The 21,789-nt window shown below is 38.0% G+C and overlaps 1 protein-coding gene across 2 annotated transcripts in view; it reads right to left on the reverse strand.

Moving 5' to 3' along the window:
- Positions 1-18,949, reverse strand: part of seh1l (SEH1-like (S. cerevisiae)) — a 28,691-nt gene extending 9,742 nt beyond the window's left edge. Inside the window, exons 1-7 of one of the 2 annotated variants that reach the window (XM_041248060.1) lie at positions 18,659-18,945; positions 16,609-16,659; positions 15,243-15,389; positions 9,647-9,858; positions 9,215-9,310; positions 6,789-6,929; positions 216-373 (exon numbers count right to left, since the gene is read on the reverse strand). In XM_041248060.1, coding sequence (XP_041103994.1) covers positions 216-373; positions 6,789-6,929; positions 9,215-9,310; positions 9,647-9,858; positions 15,243-15,389; positions 16,609-16,659; positions 18,659-18,769 — 916 coding nt within the window. In that variant the 5' untranslated portion in view covers positions 18,770-18,945. Of the gene's footprint in view, positions 1-215; positions 374-6,788; positions 6,930-9,214; positions 9,311-9,646; positions 9,859-15,242; positions 15,390-16,608; positions 16,660-18,658 lie in introns of both variants that reach the window. The other variant, XM_041248061.1, reaches the window with a different exon arrangement.
- Between the last annotated feature and the right edge of the window lie 2,840 nt (positions 18,950-21,789).

Below are 21,789 nucleotides of genomic sequence, written 5' to 3' on the forward strand. Positions count from 1 at the left end.
AGCTGAGGGAGCATCCAGTTTTCACCCCTTGTTAATTCCATGAAACACTTTGCATCTTAGCAACTGGTTAAAAAAAAATATACTAAACCCTTGTGTAAATAACATTCAACATCCCAGGTTAAAATGTGAGGTAGTAAGCAGATATTGTTAGGCATTAACAGATTTATGATCATTTTCAAAATCTAAGCATTGCTTTAAGACAACCCTTCCCTCACCTTTCCACAGGCGCACACAGCCATCATCCCCTGAGGAAGCCAGCAGAGTACTGGTAATGTTCCAGCTCACACGCCACACCTGGGAGTTGTGGTTTTCAAACTGAGCCACTGTCTGGACTTCAAACTTGGTCGGCCCTGATGAAGAACTCATCTCTTTCCTATTTGAAAGAATGTTTGTTGCTCAGTAAGTACAGTTTTACAATTGTAATAGATATGATATTTTTATTGTTTTACAACTTCTTAAATGGTGTATGTGTCAAAGTTAATTTGGTCCTAAAAGCCCAAGTATACTTTGAAAGAGAATGCCAGAACTTTTGTTTACCTTTTGAGATTTTCATTCAACTCTGCTATGTATACTCAAATTGATACATTTATTATTTACAGAATATACACATTACAACTTAAACATGGATCAGGTAAACTTACCAGCCAGTAACCAGTAAGTTTCTTGCTGGTAAGTTTAACAAACCTTGAACAAAGTATCTAAGGCTGCAGTCACACTGGGTCCGTTTCAAGTACGTGCAAAGGGACCGAATTTGTTTGCATGCGACCTAAAGTTGTATTTATTTTTTGGTCCCTTTCCTTTTTTTTATGTTAGGTTATTATCATAACCCTGGTTCCCTGAAACAGAAATATATCCATTACATAATGGGTTACCTTTGTTTACCTGAAAATTCTGAGACTTTACAAAGCTGTCACGCAGTGACCAACAACGTCATCACCAGTCTCTGCCACTCCTGAGACACTAGGTTCTGTGATGATGTTCCAACAGCGCTAGTCAACTTTTTTCTTCTACAGCCTGTTGCGTATAATGTACGCAGCGACCAAATGGATACATTTCTATTTCAGGGAACCATGGTTATGACAACAACCTAACATTCCTTTTCTAGTATGAAATGTATCCATTACATAATGGGTAATTGTACCCAAGCCATCGCAAAGTGCATTACTTGAAGAATGACTTAAATCTGAGAGGGTCAGACAGCAAGGCTGCCACAATATAGAATATTTATTTATTATTATTAGTACATAGCAGGAATCGATTCTCTGCAGGTGCTTCTGGTCTTGACATAGAAGCCGCTGTTAACACTCTGGTCCCAAAGCCAGAGTTTTGAGAATCCTGCACATTTAGTCTGTAAAACCTTGTGAAGTATAGGAAGTACATTACAAATGTCAGCGACAGATGCACCCTTGAACAACGCCCAAGAGGTAGACATACTTCTTGTGGAGTGACCAGTGACCTTGCCCTTGGCAGGTTGTTTGCGCCATGGGAGTCCCTGAACACTGTGAATGGGTAGTTGCAGTTCAATGCGGGCTGAAAAAGCCCTGGTGCTATTGAACCAGCCTTGCACAGGGAGAGAGCATGTGCAGGAGACCCAAAGTAAGAGTCTGAGAAGCTGCTGCCCTGAGCCCAGAAATTCTGGAACGTCATACCATGAGCACTCTGTTGCGCTAAACAGCTCTAAACAGGCAGATCAGCAACACTGCATGGTGAGTGTAATTTCCAAAATTGTAATGTGTTTGATTACCAATAACATAGGCTTCAGAATCTATACACTGTAATTAGTTTATATTAGAACATAAGAAAGTTTACAAATGAGAGGTGGCCATTCTGCCCATCTTGCTTATTTGGTTGTTAGTAGCTTATTGATCCCAGAATCTCATCAAGCAATTTCTTGAAGGATCCCAGAGTGTCAGCTTCAACTAGGATGACCAAGAGTAAAAAAATCCAGACACTCAGTTGGTGCATGGAGGATAGAAACCTTGTTTAAATGAACTACTGCATAACGCAAATGACAAAAACTACACATCTATCTTCTGTAGATAGGTTCTTTTTGTTCCTTCGCCTTCCTGTGTGCACTGCACTTTGGCAAAAACAAAAACATAGAGAAATATAATTTAAAAAATCCAAAGTGGTTAACTTTCTTATTTACTGTTCACATGATAACAATATTTTAATCAGCCTATCACTGCGTCTGTACTGGTTTTTCTGTGACCTCTACTGTGCAGAAACAGGTGGGACAAAATCAGTGTTGCATCGTTTTGATTTAGGTTGCTAAAATCTAGTTTTCAGCATTTGACGTAAAATACCAGAAATTGACGGCAAAGCAAAACAAGCAAAGTATATTTCGGCTGAGGATCGTGTCAAGACATTTCTCAAAGAAACTGTATATGCAGATGGAGGTAATTGTATTGCACATCTTGTAACATGACAAAGAAAATATGATATTTATAATGCACATTTTTATTTCCTGCGTGCAGTACCTTACACTTTTTTCATATTAAATGTCATTTGCCATGTGTCTGCCCAGTTCTGAATGCTGTCTAAATCATTTTGAATAGCCTTTGCTACTGCAACAGTGTTTGCCACTCCTATTTTTGTGTCATCTGCAAATTTAACAAGTTTGCTTACTATACCAGAATCTAAATCATTAACGTAGATTAAGAATAGCAAAGGACCTAATACTGATCCCTTGGTACACCACTGGTTACCTTGCTCAATTGTCAGGTTTCTCCTCCGATCAAGCAGGTTAGTTAGACACGATCTCCCTTTCCTAAAACCATGTTGACTGTCTCCCAGGACACTGATACCATATAGGTAATTCTTATTATAATTTCCATAAGTTTACATATAATAGAAGTCAGGTTTATTGGTCTGTAGTTACCTGGTTCGGTTTTGTTTCCCTTTTTGTGGATCAGTATTACGTTTAAAATTCTCCAGTCTGTCGGTACCACCCCTGTGTCAAGAGACTGTTGCATGATCTTGGTTAGCGGTTTGTAAATAGCTTATTTTATTTGAGTACTATTGGGAGGATCTCATCCGGCCCAGGGGATTTGTTCATTTTAAGAGCTCCTAGTCCCTTTAACATTTCTGCCTCAGGTTATGCAACTTGTGAAAAGTAATCATTTAATATATTTGCTATTTTTTTCTTCGTCTAGATTTTGCCATTTGTATCTCTTAAACATTTAATCTCCTCTTTGAATGTTCGCTTGCTGTTGTAATATTGGAAAAATATTTTGGAATTGGTTTTAGCTCCCTTAGCAATGTTCATTTCTATTTCTCTCTTGGCCTTTCTAACTTCCTTTTTGACTTGCATTTGCAGTTCCGAGTACTCTTTCTGTGTACTTTGTTTTTGGTCCCTTTTAAGCGCTCTGTAAAGTGCCTTTTTTTGCTGAACATTTTTTTTTTTTTTTTTTAATTGATCTATTAAACCATTTTGGCAATTTAGTTTTACATTTAGATTTGTCTACTTTAGGGATGTAATTGTTTTGCGCCTCTAGTACTACATTTTTTAAAAAACAGCCATCCTTTTCTGTGGATGTTTTCTCTATTTTACACCAATCTACTTCTGTTAGTCTCTACTTCATACCTTCATTGTTTGCCTTTCTAAAATTGTAAACCTTAGCTTTAGTTATTACTTTTTGGGTTTTAAAAATCAATTCAAATGAGACCATGTTGTGGTCTGAGTTTGTCAGTGGTTCCAGTGATTCTGTCTTAGTTATTTGAAAAGACTAAATCAAGGCACTACACTATGCAGCACTACACTCTTATTTTTAACTTTGTTATACAAATTCCAGTTTTTACTTCTGTGTCTCCTATTCTCGTATACTCACGTGCGGTGAACTTGGGTGTTGTGTTGACAGACAGTTGCTGTATTTTCTGATGTTTTGATCTGTGTTGTCACCTAAACTGGGCAAGTGACGAAACTGCAGCAATAATCTTTAGAAACAGGTTGCTTCTAAATTCCATGCTATACTCAAGTAAGTCGCCCTCCAGATAAATCAATGTTGAAAGTGCACACCACAAACTACAGAATTCTTTTGGTGAAAGGATTTCGCATTGAAATGCTCTCTTTTGACTTATACAACCAAGAGTGAAATACGGCACTCTTTTTTCCCTTGAAGGACATGCACCCGATGCCCTGACAGGCTGGAGTTTGTGCAACCCCAACACACAACCCACAGCGGAATCCTGTGGGTCCGTGACTGATGCAGTCATTCCCCGAAAGGGAGGGGGACTGTACTTGAACTGTAGTGAGTAGCCAGTCTGAAGTGTAATAAGCACCAGGATGTCGGTGATGCACTGTCACCAATGCTCCAGATGGCTCCCTGGACCTGTGGCAGCAAACCCTTAGGGCCACTGCTCACCTTGTGGCTTGGCCTGAGAATCTTGCCTCTCCGCCGGGTGGCAGTCTGGCTGCAGGCGCAGCTGGCTGTGCTTGTCCCTGAGGCTGCTGGCAAAGGGATAAAAACCCAGGCCTTATGCAATAGCAAGCAATGTACAGTAAGAATGTACAGTTGCTGCCTCAGCTGCTAAAGACAGCAACAGGACTAACAACAAGGCCTGCCTGATACCAGGCTGCGATGTAAACACTGGTCAGTAGCGGGCTGGAACCAGACAGAACGCAGCAAACTTTGTCCTCATTAGGCACGTGTGTCTGTGGGGAAATTGATGCCTAGCGCTTCTCTATTCCCTTGGCACATAGTTATAGGGTGAGGACACATCCACCTCTATGAGAGGGTGATATGCAAGAGCATTGTACAGGTGAGGGACGCAGAGCGCTCTGTAGAGCTACAGGAGAAAGGTTTTTCCAATGCACACTTGGAGAATGCACACAAAACCTCACAGAAATGCAGCTTACCAGTGCCTCCTCTGCGTGCTGCTACCTCATGCAGGAAGAGCATCTGCTTGTTCACAGGCTGGCTGGCCTTGCATGTCACAGGTATAAAACCCAGTCATTATGCAAATAGCAAACAATCTACTGTAAGAATGTACAGTTGTTGCCTTAGCTTGCTAAAAAAACAGCAAGTGGACTGTCAACAAGACCTGCTTAGACCCAGATTGTGGATTGTAAAACCCTGGTCGGTAGCAGGTAGGAACCAGGAACGGTTCGGTGCCTGTAGCACTGGGTTGGTTTAGTAGTGTACAGTACTGTTACTGCCCTCAAGGGAGCATCTGCTGCTGTGCAGGAATACAACAGGGCAGATCTGTAGACCTGGGCAACTGCAAGACCGCAGTGGCCTCTTGATCAACGACATAAGCTCTGCCGTTACAGGGACTCCATGTCCTAGAGACACAGAGTGCCTTGAAGGAATGTGCCCAAAACTCGCAGAAAGCAGTTTAACAAAGACAGCAACTAGGCTGTCAACAAGGTCTGCTTGGTACCAAACAGGCAGTCTGACCTTGCATGTGACCTTGCTGAAAAAAAATCAGCAACTCATAGTGCACCTTTAAAAGAAAAAAAAAAAGAGCAGAGATAGCAACACAGGCAGTTTCTACCACTATACAAATAATGCAATAACAACAGACACTGTACAAAATAATATATTCTATACAAAATACAAAAGTGCACACTCCAGCTTGAGCCCAGACTAGGTAGCACCAATACAAGACTATCCGAGCCCAGATAGTTTGAAAAATCTCATCAGGAGATACAACTCCAGTCGCAGTGAACAGTGACACAGAGAGGAGGGTGAAATGATCCACGGGGGGAGGCCACAGGCTCCCGGCATGTCAGAAGGCAAAAACTTATCTTAGCTTACAATTAATCTGTTTAAAAACAATGACTCTCTCTGCAGCTTGCTCGAATCGGGCTGAAAAGAAAATGGCAGTGTTCAAACATCACCACATAGCCTAGCGTCTCTCTGGAGGGGTGGAGACTGGGGTGATGACGTTGCCAGTCAATGCATGGCATCTTTGACATAGTAAGAATTTTCAGGTAAACAAAGTTAACCCATTATGTAATGAATACATTTTGTACTTGAAAGGGAGACTCAATAATAGTTTAACAATTAAGCAAATCAGGTGAATTTACTGCAGATAACTAATTATTTTCTTTATACGGTCATCTAGACAAAACATGTTAATTTTAAAAATAGATCAGTTATTAGCAATTAAACATATGGTATATATATACCAGTAATCAGAATGGTAAACAAATAATCAATAAGATGTTTATTTTATTTTTGAATGGTGCTAATACACAACCTAACATAATACACTGCTATTAACTTGTTGAGCACGCTGATACAGTTTTGTACTGTAAACAAAAAATATATACAATAGCAAAACCTGGACGATTCCAACTTTAATCTTTCCGACTGGGACAAAAAAATTAAGGCTGAAAACTGTGACAATCTAAATTTTCCCAGGATGTCGGGTAACCCTAATGCAGTTCCAAGACGTTGTTTGTTTACTTCCTTGTATAGTTTGTTTCTCATGTGCAGAAGGACAGAGTCCAGCTGCTGTTCACATTGAGGTTTAGCAAGCGAACCAGATTCTGTGCATTTTCCAAACAGACAGAGACCACCTCTTTAGGTGGACTAGGTACGGTTCGTTTACCAAGCAGACTTTGTTGTTCACAACTACACAAACACACCGAACCATACCCAGTGAGGACCAAACCCTCTAAACAGACCCAGTGTGAACACAGCCTAAGAAGCATACAAAGGATGTAAACAAAACACTGCAGTTGTCAGTACCATACTGGAGATAATCAGCCACAATTCAGTCCCTTTGGTGACTGTTTGCAAACACATCTGAACAATACCATTGTCTAGAAGACTACTCACCGAAGAGGTAGCAATTTGAAAATACGAACATCTTTTGTTGCTACAGCTAGTACATGGAAAGACCTCCCCAGGTTTGGTGCAAATGCAATGTCATGAACTGGATCTGTGACACTAGCAAAAGTCTCAGCCTTTCCATACTTCCTAAATCAGAATAGGAGACCAAATATTAATTATGCATCCTAACTAGACAGTGGTGTCTTTTATGAACACAAAGCATCCTTGGCACTTCAATAAGGCACCTCCAATAAAAAAATTAAAATAAAAAAGACATTTACACTTAAGAACTTTCACCATTTTTGCCATATGGGAGAGCTAACAGATAACATTATCATAATATCAAAGCATATCGCTATGGTTTTCGTTGGTCAGCATGAGCTGAATGACCCTATAACACATACTGTGGCATATTTTTGCACAGAAAATGCCATACCGCAATAAAAAAAATTAAATAAATTTGACGCTCTTATGGCATATTATACAGTTAAGGAAGCATTAACACTAGAACCACCGTGGTTATACTCATACCTAAAACCACCGCAGGCAGTCATTATGACAGTTACATTACATCAATATTAAAATGAAAGACAAATTATCGGATACAACTCAAAAGTTTTATTCAGCCACATCACGCACAGCTGAAACGCCACATTTAAATAAACAATTAAACAGAAAAGGTTTCATAATAAAGGTTTCAAAAGAAAACTAGTGTGTAAACAGGTATATACAAAACTGTAAAAATGAATGTATTTAATTTAAAATAAAAGTAGCATATGTTTTTTCTTCAGTGTGTCACTCTGTAGCACAGAATCCAGGTTGAGCTGCAGCAGCCTGTTGCTTTGCAGTTTTCTGATTGAAATGTTGCAGCTGAAGCGCTCTGGCTAGCTTCAAGGTGAAATCTCTCCTACTGACATTTTCCCCGGTGCATTCCTTATATAAAAATGAAGGAATTGATGGATGCCAGATCCAGTAGAGATAATAACAGGCTTGTATATAAAAAAACCAAAAAAAATACTGTAGGTTATATTAAAATAAAAACATGTATTGCAAGAGGCAGTCAAAATGACTGCTTTGGTGGTTCTAGGTGGACGGGATTATAACTTCCTCGTGTTTACGACCCTGCCTTTCAAACACCATCAGGGTATTTAATACATGTATTTTGCAAAGGCCATAAACGGACAACAGCATATCTTTCAGACAAGCAGAATAATTTAAATTTGAAAACCTCAAACCGTCAAAATGACTGCCGTGGTGGTTCTAGTGTTCAGGCATACAGGGGATGGATGAGTTGACATGATATGACTGCAAGCTTAAGGTGTTATAAGGCACAATGCGAAGCCGTATGCTATTATAAAATGATAATAAAATGGATTAGATTTGTTTACTATTGAATATTAACACAGCATATTTTCAATAAACAGTAAATATCACAATGCACAATAAAACAGTTCCAGTGAAAAATAAATATTTGTTTAAAAAGTGTTTTATTTTAATAAATGATCGGTTTATTCATAAATATAATAAACTATGGATTAAAATGCGTATGAAGTAAATCATTTCTGTATATCAATTATACTAACCTATTCCTTGCTAATTTACTATTTCATTAATGGAAATACATATTTAAAACTTAGTAAATTACATAAATAAATCTGATGGAACTTTAATTATATATCATTCATTTTTTTAAAATCAATGTTAACCTGATCATTGCCAGATAGTGTGTAGTTTGAAAAACATGCTCTGAGTGACTGTATTGACTGCTAAAGGGCGCAGTGTCATAGCCCCATCATTAGAGATAACAAAAGAGGTAGCTGCTCTGCATCCAGTGCTCAAAAGAATCACAGGCATTTGCAGAGCTTTTTCAGATGTTATAGTAATAGAACAATGACTTGGATAGCATTATTGAAGAGTTTGGTGATAAAACGAGTGATCAGGAGAGGATTTATCTATAAAGATATATGTGAAACACAGCGAACAAGGGGTTGGCCTTGGCTGTAGATACAGTACTGAGTGTCCTTTTGCGATTCAATGCCTTTTAAACCTGTTTTACTCTTGGGGGGCGGGGGGGATAAATAATTCATATGAAAATAAACTGGATGTGACGCACCTGACAAGATCTGAATAAATGGACTGCAAAGGGTTAAAATCTCCTGTTCACAAACTATAGTGTGTATTGCTGAACATGTCGTAAACTTTATTAAATGTTGCCTTTTCTGCGAGTTAATACAAAATGTTCACACCACCTCTTCTCCCAAAGTTAACAACGATTACATTTTCTAATGGACAAGATACTTTTGTGATGCTTCAAAAAGAACACAAATTAGTGGTTCTTTTTCAGATTATCAAACACTGGAATTCACAATGAAAAAGAAAACTTAATAACTCTAATATGAAGAACTAATTGGATGTCCACCAATGTTACATACCTTGTGTTTTCATTGTATTCGTAGATCTGTACCTTGCCACCAACATTAAGATTGTCATCGCTGCCAACAGCTATCATTGGAGAATGAGTACGGGAGCTGGTAATAAAGAAAAAAAAAAATCAGAAATGTGGGCTTATAATTTAAAACATCAATAAAGTCCAAGTTAGCCTCTTACCACATAGAAACTAGCCTATGAAGCAATAAAACTCTAGAACTTCAACCCTCCTTTATCTAACTAATGTCTACTTGCTGAATCTGAATCTAGTTTCTAAAGCTGGGGCGTTGGTGTGGTGTTCTGTTTTTACCACTGATACCGTTTCCAAAAAGAGAATTTATGACTTTCTAAACAAAAAGCATCATACAGCATTCATAATTTCTTTGAACTATTTTATTAAAAGGTACCTTGTTTTTAACCTGTTAGGACAATCTCACCTGGAGGGGTTCCAGGAAATGCAACTGCAGCTCAGCTTACAAGAAATTTCATGCTGCAGTGACCACTGACTAAGGTTCATTACATCTGGTGCCTCATATATTCTTACAACACCATCAGCAGAACACGTTGTTAACATCAGCCCCATGTGTTTAGGAGCAAACTTCACATCCGTCACAGACGTCCTACTGTCAACAAGAGTGGTCCTTTTTATCTAGCAAGCAAACAAAAAGGTAATGTTAACAAACCATTTGGAGATTTTCTCAGAGTTGTAATGACTCGAGTCAATGACTTGACTCTCAATCAAGTTGCAATTTTTCATGACTCGACTCATTGCCATCAAATGACCACTTGACTCGAGTCCCTGCAAGCAAAGACTTGACTCCCTGCTCAAAAGATGTGACTGGACTTGAGTCATGCAAAAAAGTCTCAGTCTGACTCGAGTCACTGTCTATGAGCAAAGATAGATTTCTGATCACTGATCACAGAAAATCCTGAGGAAAATAGTGATTTTTTTTTAGTTTTGTCACAGACACGACAAAAACAAAACAAGAGCAACATGGAGAGTACACTAAAAACACCTGCGGTGGTGGAGTTCGCTTTTAATAATTATACCGTCGACCAGGAGAGAAACAAGCAGGCTGCATCCGCCAGCACTGTAAAGCAACAATATGATTGCACTACATTCAAAACACAGCACCGGTGACTGCCACTGACTTTTACCGGTAGGTTTTTAGTTTTTTTCAACGGCTAAAATAAGAATCTGAATTAAAAATGCAACAGGGGTATTTTTCCAAAATGAGTATGTAGTCTATATCAATATTTGAAAATAAATAAATAAATAAATAATGCAAGGAAAATTTAAACATGGCAGAAAAAGAACTGATTAGGAGTTATTTTTCAGGTTTTGTTAACACACAAATAAAAGGTAATGAATGTATGGAAACCATTTCTAAAGTAACATTTTGGCCAGTGAAAACTTGAGAAGTAAATAACTTGGGAAGTATTTGGTGCTCACTATTCTCTTTTTATTTAATGTATGGCTATATGTATTTTATCTACTTATGGACACCACATCTCTTAGGGAGTTGGTGCTTTGTAGCTCTCTTTTTAAATGTCCTTTTAAATCCAATTTTGAATTTTTTTTTTTTTTTTTTTTTTTTTTTTTTTTAATTGGAAATTAAAAAATTGGAAATTTACCTAAACTAATATAAGGTAGTCCAAGGTTAGTGTTAATCAGCGTCTGTGAAACTAGAGGTTTATATTTAAAGTCTTAGTTAAGCTTTAACTAAGGCTTTCCGGTCACATCTTATACTTATGAACATGTACATAAAGTATAAGACGTGACCGGAGAGAAAGTTTAAAAGATTAACTTGTTTTTTTTTTATTTTTTTCAGTACAGTTTTATAATGCCATCCGGACTCCAACAGACACCTTTTTATTATAGTCTGTGAAACAGTATCTGTTACTTAAAAATGTCTAGTTAACATTTAATGGAAAAAGACACTCCATAGCTCAGCTTACACTAAGAGGAGAGATTTCCAATACATGACAGTAGATGTTAAAACTTCATGCCGATTTGAACTCTGCTCTTACAAAGATAAGCACCAACTAAGACGTAGCTTTACAGTAAACTAATGTGACCCATCTGTATCTCCATCAATTTGTGTTTTTTTTTTCCCATCTGATGATGTAGATATCATTGTGCCTGGTGCTGATGGGTGAAGTGTAATGCTGGCGCCAGGGATCAGCTTATTTTGCCTCCCCAGCGCATGAGCACACACAACGGGTGCAATGGTGACTCCAGTGATCAACAACAGTGCACTCTCCCCAACCATCTGGATTGAGCCAAGTAGGGTACATCTCCTGGGGTCTTCAAGTGGGCACCTTCTGTCCTCTGTGTTTCGTCGACTAGCTCACGACACCTCAAGAGGGCTTGACGGCGATTCTGGCTTCCCAGCATCACCCCCTCCATCCCCCACTCAATTCAACTCAGCCCAGCTCACTTACCCGTACATCAGCGTTGCTTTCTTTCTATTGTGCTTGAGATCCCCAGCCAGAATCTTTCCATCCCAACTACAGCCAGTTGCTGCTCCTCTCTGCTGCTTCAGATAAGTTCTTCACTGTGCGATGCAACTCTTGACCACTGAACCCGACATCTCTGAGAAACGGGGTTGTAGAGTGTGCCACAAATCCTCGACAACCCACCTCGACTGGGTAAACTCGGACTGTCCATAAACACCATCCCTACCATGAAGCATGGTGGTGGCAGCATCATGCTATAGGGATGTTTCTCTGCATCAGAGCTTGGAAAGCTTATGAAGATAGAGGGCAATATGGATGGAGCAAAGTACAGAGAAATCGGGGAAAAAAATCTGCTGAAGTCTGCAAGAGACCTGGGACTTGGGAGAAGATTCATCTTCCAGCAGGACAATGACCCCAAACATACAGCCAAAGCCACACTGGAGTGGCTTAAAAACAAAAAGGTCAATGTCCTGGAGCGGCCCAGTCAAAGCCCGGACCTCAACCCAATTGAGAATATGTTGAAAGTGTTGAAAATTGCTGCTCACCAAAGGCTCTCATCCAACTTGACGGAGCTTGAGCAATTTTGCAAAGAATGGGCAAAAATTGCAGTGTCTAGATGTGCAAAGCTGGTAGAGACTTCTGGCTAATAAGTCCAAATAGACTCATGGCTGTAATTGCAGCCAAAGGTGCCTCTACCAAATATTGACTCAAGGGGGTGAATACCTAAGCAATCAATTATTTTCTGTTTTGTATTTGTAATTGATTTAGAACAATTTGTAGATTTTATTTTTCTTTTGACATTATGGACTTTTTTTGTGTTGATCAGTGGCAAAAACTCCTGATTAAATCCATTCTGATTCCATTTTGTAACACAATAAAATGTGGAAAAATCGAAAGGGGGGGGGGGGGGGTGTGAATACTTTTGAGAGCCACTGTACGTTAATATACATAAAACTATGTTAAAGTTTCATGTATGTTAAAGTATAATGGTTGAATTCAGTGAAAGAGAGCATCAATGCAGTCAACACTAGCAGTGTAAATTAGATTTGCAACTTGAAACGGGCAGTAGGGCCCATAGTGTGCAGCTGAGTTACAATCCAATCCGCTGGCTCAGTTTTAATAACTGTGTACAAAGGCTATTTTAACTTTGGGAAGAACTCATTGAAGTTTTGACCACCATTACTCCCGATCTGGCCCAAACATTACAGAATCCAGCAGTGCACGGCTGTTTGCTCTTTTTGAAAGAGTTTTTCCAAAGCTTGCTTCTGTTAACATGGAGCTCAAAAAAGTCGGCTTACAATTTTTGACAGTGATTGATACGTTCAGAATGACACTCACTGACATCGTCCTTCCTCTTTAAGAGGAACAGGACTTTCAGTTTTTTAGTGAACTCAGTCAGTTTCTCGTGTTCCAGGATGAGCATGTAAAGCAAAGGGTCTACTCCACTGTAATCAAGTATCTGAAAATCCTCTAGATCTTGAAGAATGTTTTAGAGAGAGGAACTTTCAGTCAGTATGCCACCTTCGTGACTGACCTGTTCAACAGTAGTGGTTTAATGTCTTTGCTTTTCTTGTCCCTGTTCCCTACTATGTTGTTGTGCAAGAGGGCATTCAGTGCTCTACACTTTTTGAAAAACAAGCACTGAAACCAACTAACTGAACCCAAACTGGAAGCTTCGCTCTTAGGCCCTGTCCACACTGCCTTTAAACCGTATAAGTTGCCTTCAAACCGGCTTAAAAGTGCTAAATATGGTTAGCGTCTACACTACACAGCATTAAATACCGTACTTGAAACCACCTCAAGGGGTAGTCTCAAGTCTGGTTAAACTGGATCGCATCAGGTAGTGCGGTTTAACACAAATGTGGACACTAATACTGAATTACATTTTTTGTGTAGTCCGAAAATGATTTCTGCTGTGTTTTGGCACATGGACATTACAAATACAGTACAGAAAAGGCACCTGAAGAAGTTGAGAACTTATCAATACTGATGTACCATTTGTAGGTTTATGTTGTAATACTGCTTATGTGGATCAACATGGTCAGATGCTCAAATCAAGGCATGTAGAGCATCCACACGCAGTCCACAAAGAGCTTTTGACATACTTCACGGGGTAAAATTAACCATTTAATTACAACAGCAGATTTATATATTTTTTTTTTAATTTATTTATTTTAAATTGTACACAAACATGCATTGTTTGTTTTCTATCCAATATATTGCAATTTTGAACGTTTTAATCTAGAGACCCATTGTGAAATCTGTAGCTTATTTTTTTCAAGAATTTCTAGGGTGTTAACGTGATCACAGGTTTAAACATTTTTTTTTCTCCCATCTGAAAAGTGTTTTCTGATATAACTTGTGCTGTTCTTTTTACCGTGCAAGTTCTGTGCAAAAAAAGTTTAAAGTTTTAAAATGTCAAAGTTTTAGGTTACTGTTTTTTTTTTTCTTTGATGTTATATTTCTGGGCGAGTCATTAATTCTGGGCTTGTTTGCATATTTCTATGCCCTTATTTAACAACGGTATATTTATGATTTGTTGTGTATACAGGAGTTTTACTACCATAAAACTTAAAATAATCGCTGGTCTCAGGGTTATCCCCAGGTTTTTCAGCCCAGCAAAATGTCTTTGAATTAAGATCCAGTAGAGAGGGACTGTTGTAATGTAGCTTTATTTCAGAAATGATTGAAAACTATTTAGGATGTGCATATGTCTACATATTAATTTTTCCAAACGATTAACTAAGTATATTTAGGAAAGACTTGCAGTGCGTCCAGCAGTGTTCAAGATTTCAGCCAAGTAAAGAAAACAGGTGTCAGTTCCCTGGAAAAAAAAGTAGGTCACTATATCCTGCCAATTCACAGTGTGCCATATTCTCTCCATTTCTTAATAATGGACTTTACTGTGCTCCGGGGGATATTCAATGCCTTGGAAATGTTCTTATATCCTACCCCTGACTGGTGCTTTTGAAGAACCTTATTCGTGATTTGCTTTGAATGTTCCTTCGTCCCTTCGTAGTTTGTTAGGAAATGTACTAACCAAGTGTGGGACCTCCCAGAGACAGGTGTATTTAACCTGAAATCATGTGAAACGCTTTAACTGCACACAGGTGGACTCCACTCAACTAATTATGCGACTTCTAAAGACAATTGGTTGCACCAAAGCTTATTTAGGTGTGTCACAGCAAAGGGGGTAAACACTTATGCAATCAATCATTTTCTGTTTTATATTTGTAATTAATTTAGAACAATTTGTAGATTTTATTTTTCACTTTGACATTATGGACTTTTTTGTGTTGATCAGTGGCAAAAACTCCTAATTAAATCGATTCTGATCCATGTTGTAACACAATAAAATGTGGAAAAGTCCAAGGGGGGGTGAATGCTTTTGAGAGCCAATGTATGTCTCCATTCAAATTCTTAGTTGCCACTAATGCAATATTGTGCAATAATCGCTGCATTAATACATATCAGCACTGCATTATTTTGTAATAAATATTGTATTTCTTCAAGACTATTACATTATCCAAAATGCAAGGTGCAAGGCATAATAGAGTGTCCTTCAGTTCTTACCCAGTGGCTCTGTCCGCGCTGCTTATCATTGGATTCTCCTACAATTTCCTCCCACACGGCTGCCGTCCTGTCAAAAGAGCAGGAGGCCAAGACCTGGCCAAACTCCGGATGGGCCCATGTCACTCTCCATACTGACCCACTGTGTGTCTGGGTACGAAAAAAAGTGTGTCAGAGTGCTAACTTAGTATTTTAGTGAAAGCCATTTATGCAACACCCCACATGAAGTGCCCCACAATAAAAAAATACCATATTTTTTCTAATTGGAGACGCACTTTAAATAAAATAAATAAATAAATAATCTTAAACAACAAAAAAAAAAAACATAAAAAAAAACTGGCCTGTGTATTAAATTGAAGTACAGTGATGAGTGTCTTAATCTCCAACAAAAGACGTGACTACCCGAGTACACAAACAGCAACATGACTGGCTGCCAAGAAAAAATTCACAGCCCGATCTCGAATCATCCATGACATACAGGCAGCCATTTTTAAAGAACTGTCCTTAGCTTCTTGAGGAATTCAAAAAGACACTTTTACAATTTCAGCATTTCATTATTAGGTTCCTTTTTAACAAACAGTACCAGCTTGGATAGATAAAAAATTATGATCAAACCCCTGCATTCTTAAACATACAAAGCAATAACAGTTCACAAAAAGGGAGAAAAGCAGGTGTAAGTAATCACGACTGGAGATGAAAAGCAGTGAATAACTGTAATGCTATGACAGCTGCAAACTGCCTCCATACTTAGTTTTCTTGTATGCATAACTGTGGTTGTATCTTTGTAAATGCAGCTTTACTGGATGTTTTACTTTCTCAAACTGAGGGTAGGGCTGTCTTAAATTCGAGGGGATCTTTTGATTCTTCTTTAGCTTACCCTGTGTGCTCTACTTCTTCGGAAACCAGACCTACTGTAGTGTTGGCTTCGCAGTTTGTTAAAACCAAAAAGTAAACAAAGAGCAAGGGGCATTTCTCCTCCCGTTTCAGCTCCAAAAAAAGGCGTAGCCAATAATTTTGTAAAAATGTAAAAAACTGTTTTATAACCGTAAGCAGATTCGTTATAAAATACAGTGCTTTGCCACTGTCTGAAACAGTGTTTTCAATTTATCCCACAAGCCAACATTTTCAAATGTAATACATTGTTTTTACGGTGCCTACTTACAGAAACATAGTAGAAATTCTCACTACAAAAATACTTGGGCTTTAAACAGTTAGAACTATTTGGGACGCTATGCCTTTAACAAGCATGTTTGTCAAGGAAGCTGTCAAAGGTAGTGCAACATGCAAGGTCTTTTCTCATTTGGTTAGGAAAGCTTGCACAGTGGAGAAGAATTAGCAACAGCTTCCCTTGTGGTGTCCTTATCCTCACCTTCCAGCTTGCTGTGCAATGCCACTCGCCATTTTCACTTTTGTCCCAGACCTGAAAAAACAAAAAAACAAGAAGCAAACACTGTTTTACTGGACTTCAGTTTTACAAGTCAATGAATCTTAAACAAGAACAACCTTAAAAATGACAGAATTAAACTGACGGAACACCTGCTTTTCATGTTTTTTAAATAAATGTATAACGATTTTAAATATTCTAAGACATAGTTTAAAATATTTTTTCTGTTCACATTTTGTATTTTTGTCATACCATCCTTTTACACTTCACAGAAGAAAACAAAACCTGTTAGGTAAATTGCAACAAACTTATAGATTTAGTATAGTGCTGCGTACTAACTTCCAGACTAGCTAATATGGTACTCTCTGTTGTGTACTAATTGTACCAATTGCAACAAAAAAAGAAAGAAATTGCTGGACTGTTACTAAACTGTTTCATATTTTTTTAACAGCAATAAGGTAAACACCTTTATTTGTACACTGAACTAACGTGTTAGTGGAAGACTGTAAATATGATTCTCACAACTGTGATGGACATTTGCTTTTCTTAACTATTGTAATATAATTCTTAGGTTTTCCTGCTTATTTTATACTAGCAATGCGCCAAATCATGTCATAAACATAATGACAGGTTTGAAGAGTCTTCAGGTGCTTTACTTACTATTACAGAATCAAGAGTCTGATTGAAAAAAAAAGTGGTAATATTTATTAAATTTACTTAAACTACCAACATTATATTTGTTAAAATGCCATATTGAATTATTAAGTGGAAAAAAAGTAGGAACAAATGGAATTGGCCATTTCTGAAAAACCAAATCTGGTATTCCCAAGAATGGAACAATTAGTAGCCCTAAAGATGGTTACAACTGAAGTCAGTGCCAGTGTTTTATGCAGTAGTATAAAGCAATTTTATGCAGGTCACCAGTTAAGCATGCAGTCTATATCTATGATAACAACCGACAGGGCTGCATAGGATCGGAGGATGATTCAAAACCAGAGGCAGCGCCACAATAAATGTCTTGTTTAAATTTCAAGTAAATTGTAAAATTGTTTAGATACTTGTGAAATACTGTTTCAAAATTTTATAACGCAACAAAAATATATTAAAAGGGTTAATGCGTGGCTAAAGGCTTCTCACTAATAATTTACCCTCTCAGTCAAAACAGCAAGTTTCTTAGTATCTAAAAAGCTTAGACGGAACGAAAAAAAAAATCTATGTGGAACAGGCTGAAAGTAGAGACATTGTAAAGACCTAGTGGAATTATGTATTATTATTTTTTATAAAACAGACCTACGTTAAGTTGAATAAGGATGAAGCTGGTTTTGTTGCAAACGTTTTCACACAACACTCTTCCCCCACCCCACAGAAGATATAAAATAATTTTAGGTTATGAATATGTCAGTTTCATAAAAGTCAGCAAAACATTTGTGCATTTTTCATATGTGTTCGCACCACGATACCACAGAAATTGCTGGACTAACCGAGTAACGTATTAGTACCATCTAGAAGGCAACAGCAGTTACTTCGGTTTATTTGCAATCCAATTAGAGAACCAAGTTGAAGCTGCTTACTACTTTAGTACCGTCCTCTATACTAACCACGGAATCATCCCGTTAGTTCGTTGCAATTTACCCTTTATGAATACTAAACTGACTTTATAACGATAACAGTATAAAAATAATACAATGGCTTTTTTTTGTTATAGTTATTGACATTCTCACAGATTTTAAACAGCACATTCTACAAACATATCAATGTTCCAAAAATGTAACATTTTATTTTAACAAACATATTATATATATATATATATATAATATAATATATATATTGACGTAGTCTTCCACTCAATTACAATTGATGTAAACTGCCACTGCGGCCTAACAGCGTGTTTACATCCTCCTGCTTCTAAACAAAAATACTGCATTTACAAAATCTCGTTTCGTTTACTATTTTACGATACACAAATCGACACAACATGCAAGAGAACATAATACTGTATAGTATTGTATTTTAATATTATTTGCCATTGCGGTACCTTGACACTCTGATCGCTGGAGCAAGTCGCCATTCTCCTGCCGTGAAAATCATAAGACACATCATGGATCAAATCTTTGTGATCCGCAGCTATGCTCCGAGCTACAAACATATCTTCTAAAAGTTAAGTATTTTTTGATGTAAGGATCAAAGCAATTGATAAATTAGTCCTTCTTTGTATGATACAATCTTGGTAGCATACGAGCGCCTGCTTTCATTTGTTCAGTGCCACAAAATACCAAAGAGGCTGTCACGGGGAAGTAGGTAGACCGTGAAGAATAGATATTGCATTTACTGCGCATGCGGACATTTCTGAAATTAAAGGGGGGGTTCACAGTTGTCATTTTCTATCTGCATACCAGTACTTTAATCGTTGAACACCCTGTATGTCGCCGTTTTTGTTTTAAGTTGGTTACCATGAAATTGTAAAATATAGATAAACGTAACTGTTTTAAATATATATATATATATATATATATATATATATATATATATATATATATATATATATATATATATATGAATTCTTTTTCACTAATGTACTATAGGCAGACATCACATCGTTTTAATAAAAAAAAAAAACACGTTAATATGACATACTGTTAAATAAATTAACATAACACACTGTGTTTTTGTTATGATCTATTATTATCATTTAATCGCAGTAGTTTACTTTAATACTCTGTTTATAACAAGGATAGTAAAAAGTTTGGGACAATCAATCCCATGATTTAATGCGTTAATCACTACAGGCACCATTATTGGAGCCCACGCAAGAGTGGGGGGTGAGTTCACGTCGTGTAGAATTTTTGAGAGTCTGCACAGACAAATCTGACAATTCAGGTCACGCATCCACTAAGCAAAAAGTCCGCGCATCCAAAACAAACCCTGAAAGTGCTGCGCTGGAGCAGACCCGTCTTCAAAACAATGGAAGACCGCTACCAAGTGCAAGAGGAGTGTAGAGAACGACATACAGCTATTTTGGAAAGTGTACTGCCACCTAGGATGGGGGGTGTGAATAACAAAGAAAAGGAACTTGTACAAGTTACAACTACTGTATTATGAATGATAAAGACATATCTTAAACAGTGTTGAAGTTACTGAAATAACTTTTTGCATAATGTATTTTCCATTCTAACAATTATGGAACTGTATGGGATCAGAGAAAAAACTAGACATTCATTTCCAAAACAACTGGCAGGTGTAATATATATATATATATATATATATATATATATATATATATATATATATATATATATATATATATATATATATATATATATATATATATATACATACATACATATATACACACACACACACACACACATATATATATACATATGGAGGACATATGGAATGGATTACAATATTGAAAATGTGCAAACTGTTAGCCTCTCAGAAACGTAGCTTTGTCTTAACAAAACCATGAGAATTTTAATGGCAAACATTGTGTCAAATGCATAACTATTTGACATCACTGTAAAAATCTGCTTGAGCGGGTGAAAAACAAAAGGTTGCACACAATCCAGTATCTTTTCTTCCTTTTATAAAAATGCCCTGCAATAACGTTTAAGAGGCATAACAAAGCAGACTTTAGCTGTTATTTTTTTGGCAACTTCTTTCCTGATGAAATCATGAAGAAAGTTAGCTGATTTTTTGTGTTTATTTTTTTACTCCCTGCGTTATTTATAGACTGCAGACAGCTTTGCCGTACAGGGGTGTCTAACACTTGTGCTGAAGATCAGCTAGACTGTGGGGTCACCCCAAGGTTAGCTTCTTCAATGGCTGTCTGATTGGTTGTGGCTGGCTCTAATGAGCGAGTGGAATTCTTCCCCCTCCACCCACTGGCTAGACATTTCCTTTTCCATGGCCTCTGTCACCACCACCGCTTTGTCCTTCTAGTCTGCTTTCAACACCCCTGTACTCCACCCCCCTCATTTGTCTGCCTGGGACTTTTTGTAAGCCTGTCCACAATCATATGACAGCCAGGCATTATTTTGAATGAGAGCGAGTAGGAGGAGATGGAGATGTGGGAGTTGCTGCTTCAGCATAGCTACATTTGGAGACATGGCGTGAAGATTGCAGGGCTATAGTGGCAGGCTCTGACAGCAAGCTGGTAAAAGTTAATTCCTTCCCAGGGCAGCTCCCAGCTGCACTTTCCCTTTCTCCTGCCTTCCCTTTCGTAATGCACAACCTAACGGTCCTGAACAGCACAGTCAACTCCAACTCCAATGTCACCTGCTCCTGTAAATGCACCAGACCCAAACACCAGGGGATGGAGATATGCAAGTAATACAAAAACTGCAAACATAGCTTTTTTATTTCCCTCTCGATCTTATGTGCTGGGATATTTTTTTAAAGAGATAGTCGTACATATATTATTTGAAATGTACTTGTTGATTGAGTATGTTAATCTATTTGTACTCTAGAAAATATCAATAGTGCATGCACTGTTAAGTGGTCTAATTATGATGTCTTTAAATACCAGTTTAATGTTTTTTTATATTGCACAAAAGTGTTCCCTTTCAATGGAATGACAACCATTACCAAATGGGAAAGAGACCTCTTTGACCGTCAATCATTGAGCATGTATAAAAAAGCTGCCTTATCAGGGCCATGTTGTGAGGGGGAAGTCCCTCCCATCTCCTGTTGAAGAGGGACATCCTCACAGTAACATATCACCATTTTCTCTCTCACTTCACTGAGACATGTCACAGATTGCTTCGTGCTTTCTTGCCCGAATTTGGCTGATTCGTTGGTTTATACCTTCACATTTTTTCAAATCCACAATAAAATCATGCTTTCGAGCATTCTTAAAAGTGCTCTTGCCTGATTCTCCCATCAGTTTACTGACTAGAGCTGGTTTCGACCACTTTTATGAGACTGGCGAGCGGCCATTACTCTTTTTTACTACACGAGGCTTTGTGTAGTTTTCAGATACCATGTGGAGAGCTGTTCTGGTGCTGTAAGGGCTTGCGGTATCGTCCTCTATGGAAATTAAATCAGCTCGGGCCTAGCACCTCTCTCAAGCCTCAGGCTCACCTAACGTGACTGCGCTTGCCCTCGGCAACCACGCAGACTGAACCGGTTGCATACCCTGGCATCGAGCGGCGGTTTTCCCGCCGA

The sequence above is a fragment of the Polyodon spathula genome, chromosome 4 (genome assembly GCF_017654505.1).
Source record: "Polyodon spathula isolate WHYD16114869_AA chromosome 4, ASM1765450v1, whole genome shotgun sequence".
Classification (NCBI taxonomy): Eukaryota; Metazoa; Chordata; class Actinopteri; order Acipenseriformes; family Polyodontidae; genus Polyodon; species Polyodon spathula.